The sequence below is a fragment of the Varroa destructor genome, unplaced genomic scaffold (genome assembly GCF_002443255.2).
Source record: "Varroa destructor unplaced genomic scaffold, Vdes_3.0 BEIS01000004.1, whole genome shotgun sequence".
Taxonomy (NCBI): Eukaryota; Metazoa; Arthropoda; class Arachnida; order Mesostigmata; family Varroidae; genus Varroa; species Varroa destructor.
The window spans coordinates 26,592,039-26,608,428 of record NW_019211457.1 but is presented as its reverse complement, the minus strand read 5'-3'; the positions used below and the strand labels follow the sequence as shown (position 1 = coordinate 26,608,428).

Sequence of the window (16,390 nt, the reverse complement as noted above, 5' to 3'; positions counted from 1 at the left end):
TATTTTGAGCAGACCACATAGGCGTATTGAACGTTACCTTTGCTAGCTAATTAATGTTTAGTTGAGAACACGTTCACTCAGATACGTATTTAGGGCCAATCAAATTGTTTGTCAAACCAGGAGATATCATCTGCTTTTGGCCTTTGCTAAAGTTTGCCAAATCGCACCTGAGCTTTAAGGTCCTTTCGGCCGGGGTCTTTTTGGCCTTAAGAACAATGTAAACGAGCTTGAAGTAACGCACATCTTCATACAAGAAATTTTGAAAGAGACTCTTTGCAGAAGATAGATGCTAGCTAGAAGATATCTCTAGCGTATGAAGTGGTGCTACCATTTTGCTTGAATCACGTATCTTACGAATACAATCTATTAGAGAGTAAGTGTTAGAAATATTCAATTCAGTAGGTACTCTAGACCGCTGCAGCTTCTCAAGTGTTTTATATTCAAAGTAACTTGCACGATATACCCCTAAGGCTTTGACTACATATTGATCTTCGCATTTACCATGTGTCATCATCATTTTTTCCTGTAACTTTTTTCAGAATAGCAAACGTTTAAAGACAGAGTTTGATTGGGCCAGCCAACGCAAAATATTGGTCAAGGCTATTTTAATACGCCATAAAACACACCCGTGCTTTTATACGCGCCGAATCATTAAAGGACAATTTGCACACATAGCGACCGATCATTTTTTTAGCAGGGCACACAAACATAATAAACATTGTTATTTTTAGGCGTTACTTAGCAGGTCTGCAGATGGAAGGATAGATAAAGTTTTTCGCCTGAATCTTTGTTATGTGTAGATAGTTTACTCAGCACTCGCTCTAATAGAAATGCCCCGGTTCAAGTTGACTATGCCTATGGTAGAACTATAATAGATGCATGATCATAGTTCATCAGGTAATTAATGTAGATCGTTAATCGTAGATACTTGTCGTATCGTTGATCGTAGGCGTTAATGTAGATACTTGTGTAGAGGTGTATGAATCGGTGGTCTTTACTAAATTGATACGCCAATAGAGTTAATATCTTTGTAATTGTCTATCTGGGTTGACCCTGTTTTTAGTGATTGTCAATCCTCCATAGAGCCGTGTCGAGTAATAAATTATATTTGGTTATAGCTTCCATTTGTGTATATTTCGAAAGGCACATAAAAGCAAATAGCAAAGTTGTAACTGCGTTTATATAGCGGGTTAAGTTCGCTAATAACACGAAACATCTCACGATTCGTTTGCTTTTTGGAGACGCAGCTTCATCGCTGGTAATAGACCGAAGATCTCAAAGAGACTCATGTCTAGCATCGAGCCGCTCATCTCGGTAATTTCTGTAGCGTTATTACTCTAAGTGAAAATTGCCAGGATGAACGGTGACGGCACATTTTAAAATTCGAGACAGAATAAGGATCATATTTTTAAAAAGTGTATTTAAAACTACTGTTCTCGAAAGAGAGGCACTGACGCAACTGGCCTGGTGCAAAGTACCTATTGGGTTCATTTTCAGTCATTGATTTACGGTGTCTATGAAATGAAAGATCGGAACGAAATCGTAGTACTTATTTATCCGCTGCGGGATATCGCTGCTTCTCGTTGCAGATTTTTCCGAAACTCCATTATGTGAAGAGCTCGCTTGGAACAACGAAGGGCCTCCTGTCGTGCAGACCCTAAAGCTCATCTGCGATTTGGCAAAATTCAATATGTGTCGTAAACGAATAATAGCTTCTGGAATTTATTATATTATGATATACATTCTTATAACTAAAAAGAGGCGTTTCGCAAAGAAATTCATTAAGGCAACCGTATTCCTTGTTAAGGAACTATTTTCTCGCTTACAAAGCCCCTGTAAAGAGCTGACAGAAGTGAATTAATTTTCGCAGTTTGTCAACGCGTTTGGTCATGCCATCCATGCGTACTGGCCTTATGCTGCATATCTGTTAGCAAGTCAAAGCATCAAGAACTGTCGGGAAGTTGGACAGGCCTCGTAACGGCATTGATCTCCGATATCGATAAGCTAGAAGTACATATACATGAGTATCAGTTTCTGTTTGTGTGGGGGGTAACTAGTTGTCTGGGAGCTGACTGCTTCAAAATAGGTATTTATTGTTTGCAATTTTTGCAGAGTAACTCCCAAACATTCGATCGTCACAGGCTCTGGAATGCTTATAAAGCGATTTTAAGAGTACTTTACTCGCAGTCAGAAAATACGTTGCATGCATTATATATTAATGATCATAGTTTGCCAGGGCCGTAAAATCGATCGAACCTTTCCTTCTATCTAAAATGATCACTCAAAGCAACCGACCTATATATATTAAAAATATTCACCCACTGATGGACGCATCCAAAGGGTAATGTGAGCAGTGCCGTGTAGCAGTATCGCAGGACGTGTTCGACTCAACTACAAGGTTCTGTCTGCCGACATGGAAAGTAATGCCAATTGATGTCTGCCAGCTTTTGTTCGTTTGCGAGCATCTATTGATAATTTCATGCCTTCCCACTTTATTGAATTGGGTGTGTGTATGTGGGTCTACTTTCAGCTTATCTTTCCCGTCACTGTAAGGCTGAATGGTCCACTTACTCCGTAAAGTTCTCTGCGACCCGTTGAGCGAGAAGGTCAGTGTATGATAACGTGGTTTATGAATGCCGGCTTGATCGAACGAATCAATACCCACTAGAACTAAGACCTTGACGTGGCGAACCCGTAGAATTTGTTTTTCGTTTCATTCAAGGTCTTCTGCGACAGTTGCCGTCACAGTCTGTCGATCAGACTATCTACCATCTCATGATTTTTAGATACGCTCGATTTGAAATAGTCCGCAAATTCCGAGAAAATAGTTAAATCCATCGTTTAATCTGTGAAGATAATAGCGGCGTTTTCATTGCCAGTACTATTGACAACAGCTTCTATTCTTAATGGTCCTATCACTGTTGAAAATGAAAATCATCAAATATGCGCATTATAGAAGAGCTTGCTCAAAAGCGTAGCTTCGACGTGGCCACGTGCCAAGCTCCGCCTTGTGCTACGCGATATGCTATTTTCGTTTCTGAATATAACAGAACGCGTATAAATTAAAAACAGTGTTTTTATTGTTATACTAAACACACTCGAAATTAGAATCACATGAGTCCTGGTATTGAATGCTGTCGCGCATGTTGCTACAACCCCGAAAAATCGCACCTATTATTGGGATTGAGTCTAGTAATATCCAATATAGACAGGGGTCAACGGTAAGGGAGACGGTGTCTTAAGACCGTAGGAACTCGATACGTAGAAAATTACAGGTATGACCTAATTGGGTCTAACCTCGGGTTATGCTTCATCAATAAAACCTGATGAAATTTAATTTGTGTAGGTACACTTTCTCCTGAAAATTTACAACAAATCGAATCGAAAAGATGTAAAATGATACTTTAAAGAATATTAGACCCATAATATTGAGCTGATAGGAGAAATCTAAAAAAAAATACCAACTTCTACTAGATATAAATATATCTCTACATTTGCTAGTACTCTCCATTTAACATTGACTAAGACGAAGGTCACAAGTACAATATCTGCAAAAATCTATAACTTTTCTGTTGTTGTCATCACTGTGAAGTTGCAGTAAAGTATAAGGCCTTCATGTCACTCAGCAGGGACTGTCGACAGCCTAAATAGCTCTCGGTCCATTGGTGACGTGCGCTGTACACCGTAAGAGGCTCTTCTTTGTATTGCTTACCTAACGGAGATAGAGCAGAATAATATTAGCGATGCCTAAACATTACTTAAATATACCGGTCTTCAAGTGGCTTAATTAACAAGATATCATTAATCATGCCCGAATTCGAATCAAGGCCACCACTTGTCCCAACACCAGCGCGCAAATACGCTATCCATTAAGCTATTGACGGTATAACCTACAGCGCATCCACTGTGAGGTCTCCGGGCACTTATAGCTAGGTAAGTAGAGCATATCACTCTACAGGAAAGCTATGATTCCCTAGACTATATAAGGACCTGACTGGAAGCAAAAACACCACTATGTCCGCCTTCTCGAACTGCCTAGCAGGCTATCTGTTTCTCGCCTGCTTTAGGTTCTATATAGATAATCATTATCAGCTTGTCATGTTCAACCGTAAAAAGGGTATCATGCACGCTACCTTCATTCTCGATACCTTGAAGTGGGACTCTGCATGAGTCACTTCAATCAAACTCATTAAGTTGAATGATTTTTAGTTTAACACATAGCTCCATAGAGCCGAGTCATATCGCAAGAGTATTAGATGAATAGCATAAACGGAATAAACATCTCTTACACAATTCTGGAAGGGCATAGAACTTGCGCTGGCCGTTTGTGCCCGATGTCTATTGGCAAATTTCACCGTGCACACATGCATGCTCTATCCGGGATAGGTCAGCGGCCGATGAACAATCACGGGGCAAACTCAAACAGTCGTGCGTAGTTCTTTGAAACTAGCGAAGCTACGACCGAAGATTCTGGAGAGCGCCACTTTTACTGTAGTTACGATGCCACCTTTAATCCTTTCCTGAGTCAGCAGCCCTCAGGATTCAGAGTTGCGCATCACATTGAATAGTCTCTATGTCATTAGCAGTGTTAACGAATGCGTGATCGCTGTTAGAGATAAAAACGCACACAACCGGCTACGATATCGACGCAGATCTTTATAATAGAAATCACAGATGCGCAATGAGCGTATTCATACAAACAGGCCGCGGAGGTCTAGGCTCGTGGAAATAAACGCAATGGCAGAAATGAAAATATGAAGGTCGGTTCGATAATGGTGTTCCACAGCTAGGCTAGACGTCCTTTATGCTACCATAGGATTCATCTCGTCATAAACAAAAATGCGGTGTTTTCATGGCTCACGCCTTCGCTTTTCGCGATTCGTACGCATCGATGAGCGAAATGAGTGCCACTGGCTTAGCGCTTGGCCTTTTAGCGCAATTTGTGGGCGGAAGTGACCCATGGCGGCAACGGGAACGTGGCGAACTTACCTACATAAGCGATGGTGCAAACAACGACCTTTTAGCTAGTTAAGCGTTCAAGGTTCGCGATGGCGGCAATTGACACAATAGGAGTACGGCACTCAGTAAAGGTTGTAAAGTAAGTACGATCAGCGGTACGTAATGATTTAAAAGGCCGGTTAGCTTGAGGCAGCGGTTGTGTTGCGATGCAGCATATCGAACGCACACGCGTGACGTCTGGCTACCGTCCGAATAGGTTCACTGGTAACCCAGTTCAGCTTCGACCCAGTGGTAACAGATGGTTAGTATACTGTAGGACTGATCGATGCCAATGAACAGTGCTGGTAGATCATCGTAGAATACCTGATCTGTGAGGGGACCCTTGAAATGGTTTGATAACCTGGGTAACATTGACAGGGCGTTCAGGAGCCTGAACCGTCTTAAATTTGTAGCTATAGCTTGCAACGCAACCTTGTGGCGACTAACAGAGCAAGCACGATATTTCTGGGCTACAAAAACGCTTTTGCCTACATATTCTTGAACTGCCGTTGGATAGCTTGAAGTTTTCGACGACTGATGGGACATATAAGGCTCAGCTCGCTACCCGGCTCAAGGACCGGTCACACAAGAGCTCGAGGACTACTGTGGAATAAGGTGCCGAAGCAGTCGCCACTAGTTACCACCGTTGACGCAGACGTCACTGTCCATGTCGAATCCGATGGAGCGCGAGTCTTGTTCCTGGTCTGACGGGCGCGCCCAGTTGTAGCGTGCACATAACGCTTTTTGCGTACTCCAGAAAAGAATTAATTTTACTGGTGGCGACGTCAAAAGCGCACAAGATGCCTATTTTGTTGGTCGACAATCTGATGCCACTCCTCATAATTGAGGTGGCTGGTATAGCGCGATGGCGCCCGAGACATTTCGCCAAAACGGCAGTACGGTGGCTTTGTTTAAACGCAAGTCGTTGCTACGGCCACTTTTTTTCAAGTGCTGTTTTGTGGAGGCTTCCATTTGTGGTTGCTGCGGACGAGGCTGTCGTGTCGTTAATTTATGCTGCTGATGCTGGTACGATGATGAATCAAACGACGCCAGACAAGGCCAGACGGTGGGTACGGAAAGCGATCAGTCTTTGTGGTGATTCGTGTAATCTTTAAAATAGGCAAGCCTGTTCGATCAGCGGTCGCCTTATCTTGTGCGGCACTATCAACAACATCCAGGCCATCAGCCATTACTACTATCTCGTCCCTTCGCTTACTATCTTCATAGTCAAATAGCAAATTTTCAGAAAGGTATTGCGCACCGATGCTCCGTACGTCAGTGTACTTATCGACTATGACACCTAATGCGGTCATTGACTTATCAATTGACAGAGGGGTTTGATGTTTTTACTACTGGCACGTTTGAAAAAGGTAACATTGTCAGTTTCTTGTCTACAATACTTGATCACAGCTACTAACTTACTACTCGCAGGATTTCACCTTTCGGCCCAATTCGTGAATTGCCTGCCCCGTAGCCGGTATTCCAATGGACGGCCTTCGCAAGCATCGATTCGTAGCTGCTACTATTTATGGGCCAAGCTGATGTGCTGTTGAGAATTACGGAGCTGAACCGTTAGTTAAGTTACTGATGTTACCAATATAATTGACACTATCGCTCTATTCGCACAAAGAGCAGTCGAAACTGATTCAGTAGCGTCGTGTCTCTTACCAAACACTCGATATGAGCGGGAGCGCTGAACCTTTTTCTCGTAGTTAGTCTCGACCTTATGTCCGACATCGGAATTAATTCAGGCTGCTCTAACACTTTTCGATCGATAGTGCCGATTGATTGCTGGTCAAGTTGCAGATTATTCCATAGGGCAGGTGAGCGTAAGTGACGTGAAGCAAGAGGTGTATGCGATGCTGAAAGAACTGGAAAAAAAAAAAAAAGCCAGCGCGGACAACAGGGCGACACGCTTCGACGTGACTCGAGCCAGGGGAGTTCATGTAGCGAATCCTAATCTAAAACACAGCACCAGTTTTGTAATATATTTAGGCATTTACAGCAAGACAGAGAAATATTATAGAACAGGAGGGCTATGATTTCCAAGTAGCCAAGCATTTGACTGAAAGGAGAAGCTCCGCCATATTTGTTTCGTTGTACTGCTTAGCGCGTTTTCTATTTTTTTGTCAGCTTTATTTTTATATAGATCATCATCATCAGTTAGTTCATGACTACTCGTTATAGGGCGTGCCGCTTGCACACCCCATTTTCAGTTCAATCGTTATTTTTTTTGTTCATAGAACGACGAGTATAGATCTTATTACAGATTCAAGGTAATTACCATTACGTAATTAGTAGAAATGATTTAACATTTAGCCGCGTCGCTAAGACTTGAGTATTTGGCTCCCAAAGTTCGTTGTGAATATAGAATAACTAGTGATCAGGCCTCATTCATTAGTTATAAAAACACTTGAGAATTTTAGGATCTAAGTGGAAACTAAGATAATTTGCCAATATTCTGATAGTTTCTAACAGATTTACTTTAAGCGAGCGTGTCTAAAGATCATGCGCTGGGAAATAGTACCTTCATTCTTCACATACCTACATACATACATACATACAGTCTGTATGTAAATCATTATAGGGTCTCGCTGCTGTCTTCAGTGGCCGATACTTACTATAATTTTACTATAAGCATACTTAATTCGAAATTGCGGCACGTTATTTGTGCGAACGTCGAAATAACTTACAAATCCTTCAGCTGTGGGATAACGACTTCAATTGTGCTGACATATGTGTCTGAGTGAACGTGTTCTCAACTAAACATTAATTAGCTAGCAAAGGTAACGTTCAATACGCCTATGTGGTCTGCTCAAAATATGGCCGACCACCATATATGCACAGTTCGTCCTTCAATGGTTTACCGTACCTGATGAATTTCATTAGTATAGTTATAGGCATACGTCTGTGCTCTATTTTATGTTAAAGCGACTCTGTGGTATCGTTCGAACGGGCAGTAATCATCGTATTTATGACGCACCGTATCACGGTTGCTGGCCCACACGAACCGTGTCTTTAAGTGTGCGTAGCTTTATTGCTTTAGGCGGAAAGGTTGAAAAAAGCAATCATGGCATTTTATACGGCTGAAGATCGAGAGGCGATTGCGACCTCAGAAGTTTATGGAATTACTTACTTCGAAAGCAAAGCATTTGAGAGCTTGCGGCAGTGCCAAGTTCCTACAGAGTTAAATTTTATGGACGCTCACATACTGCTATACTGTATTCGGAAGATGGTTGATCGGAACGTAATAATAGGACTAATCCATGTGTTGAGGGATATCGCTGCCTCTCGAAGCAATTTTTACAAAGCTCCTTGTGTGAAAATGCACATTATTTCGAGCTCATCAACATCATCCTTTATGTGAAAGAAATTCCTGCTGAAGAAGCCGTGAAGCTCATGCACAACTTGGTAAGGTTTAAGGAATGCCGAAAGCAGATGATAACCTCTGGTGTTTACCATGCCCTGGCAGACATACCAGTTAACCATAAAGAACACCTTCCAAGAAGGGCCATCAGGGCAGTTCTGTCCTTGCTAAAAGAGCTGTTCTGTAGTTTGCGCCCTGACGAGAACGACTACAATATGTTGGCAGAAGCAGATATATTCTCACCTTTTGTAGAATCATCTAGAGGTGAGATTAAAATGCAGACTCGTTATCTGCCTCAATTCTGGGAGGGCAAAGTCGACAAGTTACCCACCCGAAGATACCGCCTAGTCGTTAATATCGAGCAGCAAGGCCTGTTGGAAAGTTGGGCAGACTTATTCACAGCATTAATCGCCGACGTTCAAAAGCTGGAGCTTCACAGGCATGAACACCAGTTTCTATTTGCGTGGGAAGTAAGTAATTGTCTGGTAGCTAAATGCGAATCAACGTCGTTCGTTTTGTGGTACCCATTTTCATAAATTTATGTGACTAAATTGAGTTATTTCTATATGTAAGGTAAGCAATTTTCAGACCCACGTACAAGGTGAAGTTTATAATTATCAGTTTAATGAATCGAAGCAAGTATACATGCCGAAAACGACAATTCACTGATGATAAATTGGCCAGATTCGTGGGTTTTTAAATGTCGCCCCGTATAACTGTAACTATGTAATATTCAACACATTTACTTAGAAAGTTTTGCCTGACACCGCGCCAGCTGATGTCAGCCTATGGAGGGCTATCTGTTTTCTATGTTACTAATTGTTATGAGCATGTATGTAGTCAAAACGTTAACGTAATCTCAGCCTGTTGCTTTTTTTAGTTCGTCTTTCCAGTCGCTATAAGGTTGCATGGCCCGATAGTCCTGCAGAGGTTAGCGAACCTGATTACACGCCAAAATCGTAGTGTGCAAACGTGGTTCCTTAACGACCTCCTAAACTTCGAGCAATATCCATTAAGGCCGATCGCTCAAAAAGAAGATCCTCTAGAATTTGTCCTAAAAATAATTCGCGGTCCTCTGGAATTGTTGCCTTTGCGCCCAATTAATCAGAACACTCAAACTAATTTTATCCTTACGCTCGAGTCATTTGGACTCGTGTCGGCTTTGAAGTACAATTACCCAGCGCATCTAAAGATCCTGTACAGCGTGAGGGTAATACCAGTTGGCCTAAGCTGAACAAGCAGGCCATGATAAATAACATTAATTGGTAATATAATAATATAATAAAATATAATAAAATAAAATACCCACTGAATATTTGCATATAGTTGAATATGCAGACTGCTACGGCGGACGCTGTAATTATTATTAAAGGCTACTGAGATATACTAGCAAATTCTGATGAGGGACACAGTGGCATTAAGTTAATACCTGTGTTGTTGCGATTTGTCAAATATTGCAGTACTTAAATTTGCCGACTATTCAAATTCAGAATTTAAAAAAAACTAGGTTTCAACGAGGAATATCAAAGCTTGTTCATTTTATCCGATTTCATATCTCCCTTAAAAAAAAAACAAGACAGGTTATTATTTTATATTGTTTTAAAGATCCATTAGGGGGTGTCTGTTTTAGTGGAAATCCTTCAGTTTTTTTTTTTTCTCTAAATAAGGCTGTCTAGTATTATTGAAAAGTAACGTGCGTTTTAATCAAACGGTTTTTAAGTAATACTAATATAACCCTAATACTGCAATTGTATGTGTGCATGTTTAGCTATATGTAATAACCACAGTTACGTAAATGAGGCCGTCGCAGGTACGAACTTCACTTACATAGCGTGAACTCTGATAGGGACTGGCACAGCAGACAGTGCTGCGAAGCGTAGTTCAGCTGCCAAGACGATATTTTTCAAGTTGCCTACATTGTCTTCCATATCGCTTGTATTTATACATACTATATAGTATATTATTAAAGTAGGTACGTTTCGACACATATAACGAGAAATTCAAATATGAACCGTTGATATCAATACTCGGTAGTTGTCAGATGAGGTACACACCTCATAGTTTAAATAAATACTGAATTTACAGAGGTTGTAGCTGTTGGAGAGATTCCGGGGTTGGACAATGCGAAACGAAAAAATTTTCACCGTGCCACGTTTATATTTTGCACAAATTCATCGTATTCCATATGGGCTCTAGTTAAGAAGTAATAAAGTTCACGTAAGTTAAATCAACAGAAATGTTGTTAGTTTAACTTAGTTGCCCATTGTCAACGTAGCTCCACTAGCTTAAAGTTGGGCCATTGCATATTACTCTTCACATATTCAGGCCTTATTTAGGCTTATACCCTGCATTGGATTCCTGTGCAAACACACGGGTGGAATAGCATTGGCTAAATTGGCGTCTGAATAACTAGATCGTTTATAAACTATCATCTGCCTCTTTGTTGTGTAATGAGCGGTCTTAGAGTTAGGTAAAGCTATTATAAGGACAACCTTTTTTATCAATTGTGGGCATTTGATCTGTCCTCGAAATTGCTCCTTTCGCATAATATAAAAGTTCAGCGAGAAATCGAGCCGACATGGGTCTACCTGAATTTACCAGGGATTTCCTAAATAGACCTAGAAAACCTCAATTGTCTAAGCTTTGTGGCGTACTATGCACTAGGCCGCTATATCGGAGTTGTGCCGAGAATCTCTTATACAAGACAGATGTCAAGTTAAGGATAAACAGGTTTCACCGTGGTGATAAGTTCATATAACTGCATGTTTACGTCATATAGCGCGAAACTCGTAATTACGTATTCAACCGCAAACACAAATAAAAACAACCAGTGACTCGAAGCTCTTAGTCGTGCGGGTATACAGACGCTTACCGGCTGCGTAATAGTACGTGTTATCCAGACTACAGCCACTTAGCCACTGAGGATCATTTATATACATAAATAATGATAGCCGCCTCCTGTGTGATGAAAAAAAACGGACAGGTGCCGATATTTCTAGGAAAAACACTGGATTTCTATTAAGACAGCATATCAAAGTATTTTAAATGGAATGCGAACAGTGACCGAGCTATAGAAGCAGCGCCTCGCTTAGTAGCATGTACATCGTCTCATAACGAAAAAATTACATTATCTCCTTTGGGTTTTTTTTTTTTTTCGTTTCTATACAGGCAGCGAGCCGCTTTGGTATTTAAGCTAAGGGTTTTTCCTTCTCCGATAGTTTCTGTTTCATTATGCGCACAATTTCGTATACGGTTCATGGCAGATTTCAATGAAGATCAAAGTTGCTCTTTCAAAGGTTTGGTTTTGTCCCCTTTATTTCAAAGCGCCAAGGCAGGTGATGATGTAGCGATGCAACGAAATCATTCGTGATTCGTTGTTGGACGTAAACTGATTTTGATGAAGATTACAACACCGTGACCTACGTAAGATTTAAAATGAAAAAAAAAACAGATTTTATCCTCTAGAATTAGTCATGCGAGAGACTGTAAATCGATCCTTCGACGGCATTTAATTAATGTTTGCTTGGCTAAAAATCAGAGTCTACTAGGGGTATCTGGCATTGTTCCTAGAGCACACTCAGACTATTGTACATATCGATCATGAATGGGTTTTTTGCACATATAAACTAGGTGATTTTTCGAATTTGCGTACAACATTAAACCTGGTATTCATTCATAATTTGATAAAGGGGACCAAGTGGGTGAATCATACATGAAAAGCGATAATTTATTGATAAGCTCGTAGTTAGATTTTAAAGGCTTGTTATCAGCCATAGAGTGTTGCTTTAATTATCTATGAAGTTCTATCTGCTAACAAGCCAACTAAGATCAGCCCATACGAGTCGGTTTGTTTTCCGCTTTACTGTTTGTCGTAGACAATAAGTTCATGAGAAATTATTGCTGCTGTTTCCGTTTGTGACAATCTTATATGTATCTCTAAATTAATTCTGTTGCGTTTGTATGTTTGTGTGTGTACGTTGGTTATTAGACAACTTTCTACGGCCACGATTAACGTTAATCTTGCGAATGGTCCTTAACCCTATCAACGAATATCAGGGTGTACGAAGGTCGCTTAGAAGAACTGGAAGACATACAGCAGAAAATTGCCAGGCTGACAATAGGTTCACAGTAATGTGAGGGCAATATATAGCGTCATATGGTGTATTGATTCGCTGGATTAGGATTTTGATCGACAAGTTTGAAGATAGAATGACTATATTGGCGATACTTGTAATAGTGTATCAGTTCGGAAATACGCTATATAGTGATATAAATATAGTGATCCACATGGTCCTAATGAAATGCTCAAGAAACGAGCATGGGACGGTGTCATTTGCTGAAAGTTGCATCGTTTTATAGTTCGCGCCTTATACTTATAATGTGGTGAATCTACTCGCGACTGTGGAAAACAAGATTTTGTAGAATGGCGCTAAACTTTCCTATTTTTCCTCTCTAGTTCTATATCTTTGAGGAGGTGAGACGGTATTATTGTTACTTGTCGGCCGTAACAATCCTTCACGGAGATGCCTATTCTCGACTGAAACTTTCAAATGTTTTTCTTTTTTTCGAACAAAGCTGCTCTCGATTATGTTACGCTGTTACAAGCGAACCCGGCGAACTTCGGAATCAGATAAATTTTTTAGGCTAAAGCTATTTTTTATCTGTTAGGAATGCTCTTCTTTATTGTTGACACATTTGTCCCAGCATTTTGACAGCTTCTCGACAGCTATATATATATATATATATATATATATATATATATAGCTTATCGAAATAAATCCGTAGTGGGATATTCCTGCCTGCCAGCTGTTTTTTTAGCAAATGGAAAGTCTTGTAATCCTACGGACTTAAATCGAAAATATAAGCGGGTTAGATGCAAGGTTGGATATTACATTGCTTAATCTAGAAAGTAGTTACGGCATGGCCGTAAGGGCCAACGTTGCCATCAAGAAACCGGACTGGGTGCCTTCCATTCCCGTGCCAACGGTTCATGAGTTCCTTGAAGAACCCAAGAAAGCGGGAATATCTCGTAGTAGTGGACTTTCCTCATGCCTGTTGCAAATACTGCCACTGAATTTGACTTTTCTTTAAAGTAACGCCGTCCTCTCGTCTAGGCTTTCTCTAGCGGTAGCGATCAAATTAGGTCTCCATGTGTCCCAGGCCGGTTCGTTTTTTGTTGATTAAGGTTCCGCAAATTGCATGTGGAGGACGCCATACGCCTTTCCAATTCGCGAGTAATCCGTTTTTACTCAGTTCATTTTCGGTATTTGAGATATAATTCTATAACATGTGTCGTGTGAAATGCCAGCTTTGAATGACAAAAGTCTTGGACTCGAAACTCTTATTTCGTTAGGGCAACGCGTTTTTGTTCCTCAAGGCCTGACATCTTCGTTTGTTTCCAGCACGTCAATCTGTGTTCCTGAAACGTGTACAAGTCCACCGGATTCGCTTGTAGCAAACAGCCAGTAGTGCTGTTGTTCCGCTTTACAGCATGTTGCGAATGATTTGAAATTAATGCGTAAATGAACCATTGTTAGTTGAGGATCTGTGTATACATTTAACTATATGTATATATATATATACCGACCTCTTTACGATTTTTGCCAGCAGGATCTTTTGCACAAAAGTTGATGAAGTCAGTTATTATTATAGACATATTATATATTTATGACCTGTCACAGTGGAAACGTTAGTGTCAGTATAAATCGTTGTTATCCATATTGCAATTATTGCCAAAGGCGTACTGTAGTTGTTGTTAAATCAGGAAAATCTTCCAGATTATAGAAATTTCAATAAGTTTGCACAAGTTGTAATTCACATTGACAGGGTAACTTATTGTATATTCAGTTGTTTGTACTACTCAAGTTTACTATATGAATATCGTAAGTTTAGACAAGACGAGACGAGACGGCAGAGTTCTTATCACACATGTACACAGTGCTTTGTATTGAATTTGCATTGAACGAATACATTTTGGACAGATCTAGTATAATTAATAACGATTGCCGTCCAGGTAGGAAACAAATAAGCCGATGTAAGTTAAGTTGGCAACAGACAACACAACGCACCAAACAGGCCTGTATTCTTAAAATAATATCCGTTGTTTTCCGTGCAAGCAGCTTGCCCCGTAAAAAAACATATATCTTTAAAGATAAAGTAAGGTCAAGTGATAAAATACATGGCAGGCTAATAACAAGTTACAAAAACACTATCAACTAAAAAAACACATGATTCATAGCGAGTTATGATGCCGCAGACACCATTGCGTATGAGTCACTTACAAGCGCACGCTAGCGCGTCAAAGCAAAAGGAGATTACTAAGCAACCCTCTTCGACTATAAGCTCCTCAATAATCTGACTAATGCAGGCATTTTCCTCTAATTGCTGAAAAAAGTAGGCCTACAGATGGTAAAAAAAAGAAGTAGGTTTAAAGTTAAATCGGGGGGTGGAAATAGTAATGCGAAATAACTTTGAAAATTAAGACTATTCGAACATGTATACATTTATGATGGACTCATGCTACTGTTTACTATTATTCAGTATCGTAAAAACGTTCCTACATGAGGTCTGTGAATGACGCTCGGTTTCGGCTGTTATTGCCACTTGACATGGTTCCTCTCTGTATTTGTTTCGCCAAAGGTAATAATAAAGAGATTGGTTTTATTGTACTAGGCAAAAGCCATGAAGAGATGCCGCAGTAACAAACGTAACTATTGGTATATTCATGTATTACTCTAGCGAAAACCACCGATCTGCGTGTCTGCATGCAAACGTACATGCTGCAGCCTATATATGAATCACTTTTGGGTACTTCTACATCTTCAGTGACCGTATCCACTATGGTTTTGCCTTTAGCACCATTATTTATTAAGCGACGAAGTTCATAATGACCGGCTTGTGAATTCAGAGACCGATTTGGCCATCTACGTGTCGCAAAGATTCAAGCAGACGACTTCATCTGTTTTGACATATGTACTCTAGCGAGCGCGCAATTAGTTAAGCATCATCTGGCAAAGAGGACGTTTAGTACGCGTGCATAATTTGCTAACGAACGGGACTGGCGTCCGTACGTAGAGTTTGTCTTCTATCAGCATGTTGTTTAATAGATTCTATTCACATGATAAATCGAACCCTGTGTGTGGAACAAGCTTGGCCAGGGTGAACATTGGCGGGTTGCCATACGGCATCCATCTTAAAACTTACGTAGTTTTATTAGTTGAAGTGAAAATCGTCGAGAAAAATGGCCAAGGTACATTCTACCGCCGCAAAAGATAATCAGGGCCTTACAAACAGACAGAACTATTCTCATCGAAAAGGACGCTTGAATGTCTAGGACGATGCGAAACTCCCACGGTGTCAATCGATGTCGATATTCATTCACTTACATACTCAAGATCGATGATTAAAACGGAAAGGTGGCCATTAGCAATACTTTGAGAAGTATCGCAACTTCTCCAGATAATTTTTTCCTAAAACCTACATGCAAAAAGGAGCATTATGTCGGGCTCGTCCATATCGTTTGAGGTTTCTCAGAACGCTCTCTTAGGAAGACTCTGGAACTTATGAGCCACCCGGCGAACTATGAAGAATGCTGAAACAGGACGATAGGTACTGGCCTTAATAAACTTGTCAACGAACTATGAGTCATGATGTCATATGTCAAAAAAGGTCATGATGGCAGCCCCATTTCTTGTCAAAGACCTTTTTCGTAAATCAGAACTTCACACAGACAACTATAAAATGCTGGTGGAGTCATATACATTCTCAAATTTCGTAGAATCATTTCAGCCTAAAATTCAAGAGTTACCTCCCTTATTAGTCAGGACCCATCGATTTTGCAGGGTCGCTATTGTTAATACATAAGCTAAAAAACACCGTCTAACTAGACGTTAATATTGATGATTCCGATGTGTCGCCCATGTGGCCAGATCTTCTATCGACGCTGGTCAACAACGTCCAAAGCTGACACCGCATAGACCTAGTAACGACTTTTTACTTGTGTGAGAGCTAATGAATAACATGATA

At 40.5% G+C, this 16,390-nt stretch overlaps 1 protein-coding gene across 1 annotated transcript; it reads left to right on the top strand.

Annotated features, from left to right (window-relative positions):
* Positions 1-13: 13 nt before the first annotated feature.
* LOC147756021 (uncharacterized) lies at positions 14-9,696 on the top strand. The gene is made up of 3 exons (XM_086988765.1): positions 14-373; positions 540-8,835; positions 9,246-9,696. Exons 2-3 carry the CDS (start codon positions 8,398-8,400, stop codon positions 9,597-9,599), a joined length of 792 nt encoding a protein of 263 aa, XP_086844891.1. The 5' UTR covers positions 14-373; positions 540-8,397; the 3' UTR covers positions 9,600-9,696.
* Positions 9,697-16,390: the final 6,694 nt, after the last annotated feature.

Excerpts from the sequence above, each read along its gene's own strand:
- LOC147756021 (XM_086988765.1), top strand. The coding sequence starts at position 8,398 with ATGCACAACTTGGTAAGGTTTAAGGAATGCCGAAAGCAGATGATAACC. Across the intron at positions 8,836-9,245 it reads AGTTTCTATTTGCGTGGGAA|TTCGTCTTTCCAGTCGCTAT; the intron begins GTAAGTAATTGT and ends TGCTTTTTTTAG.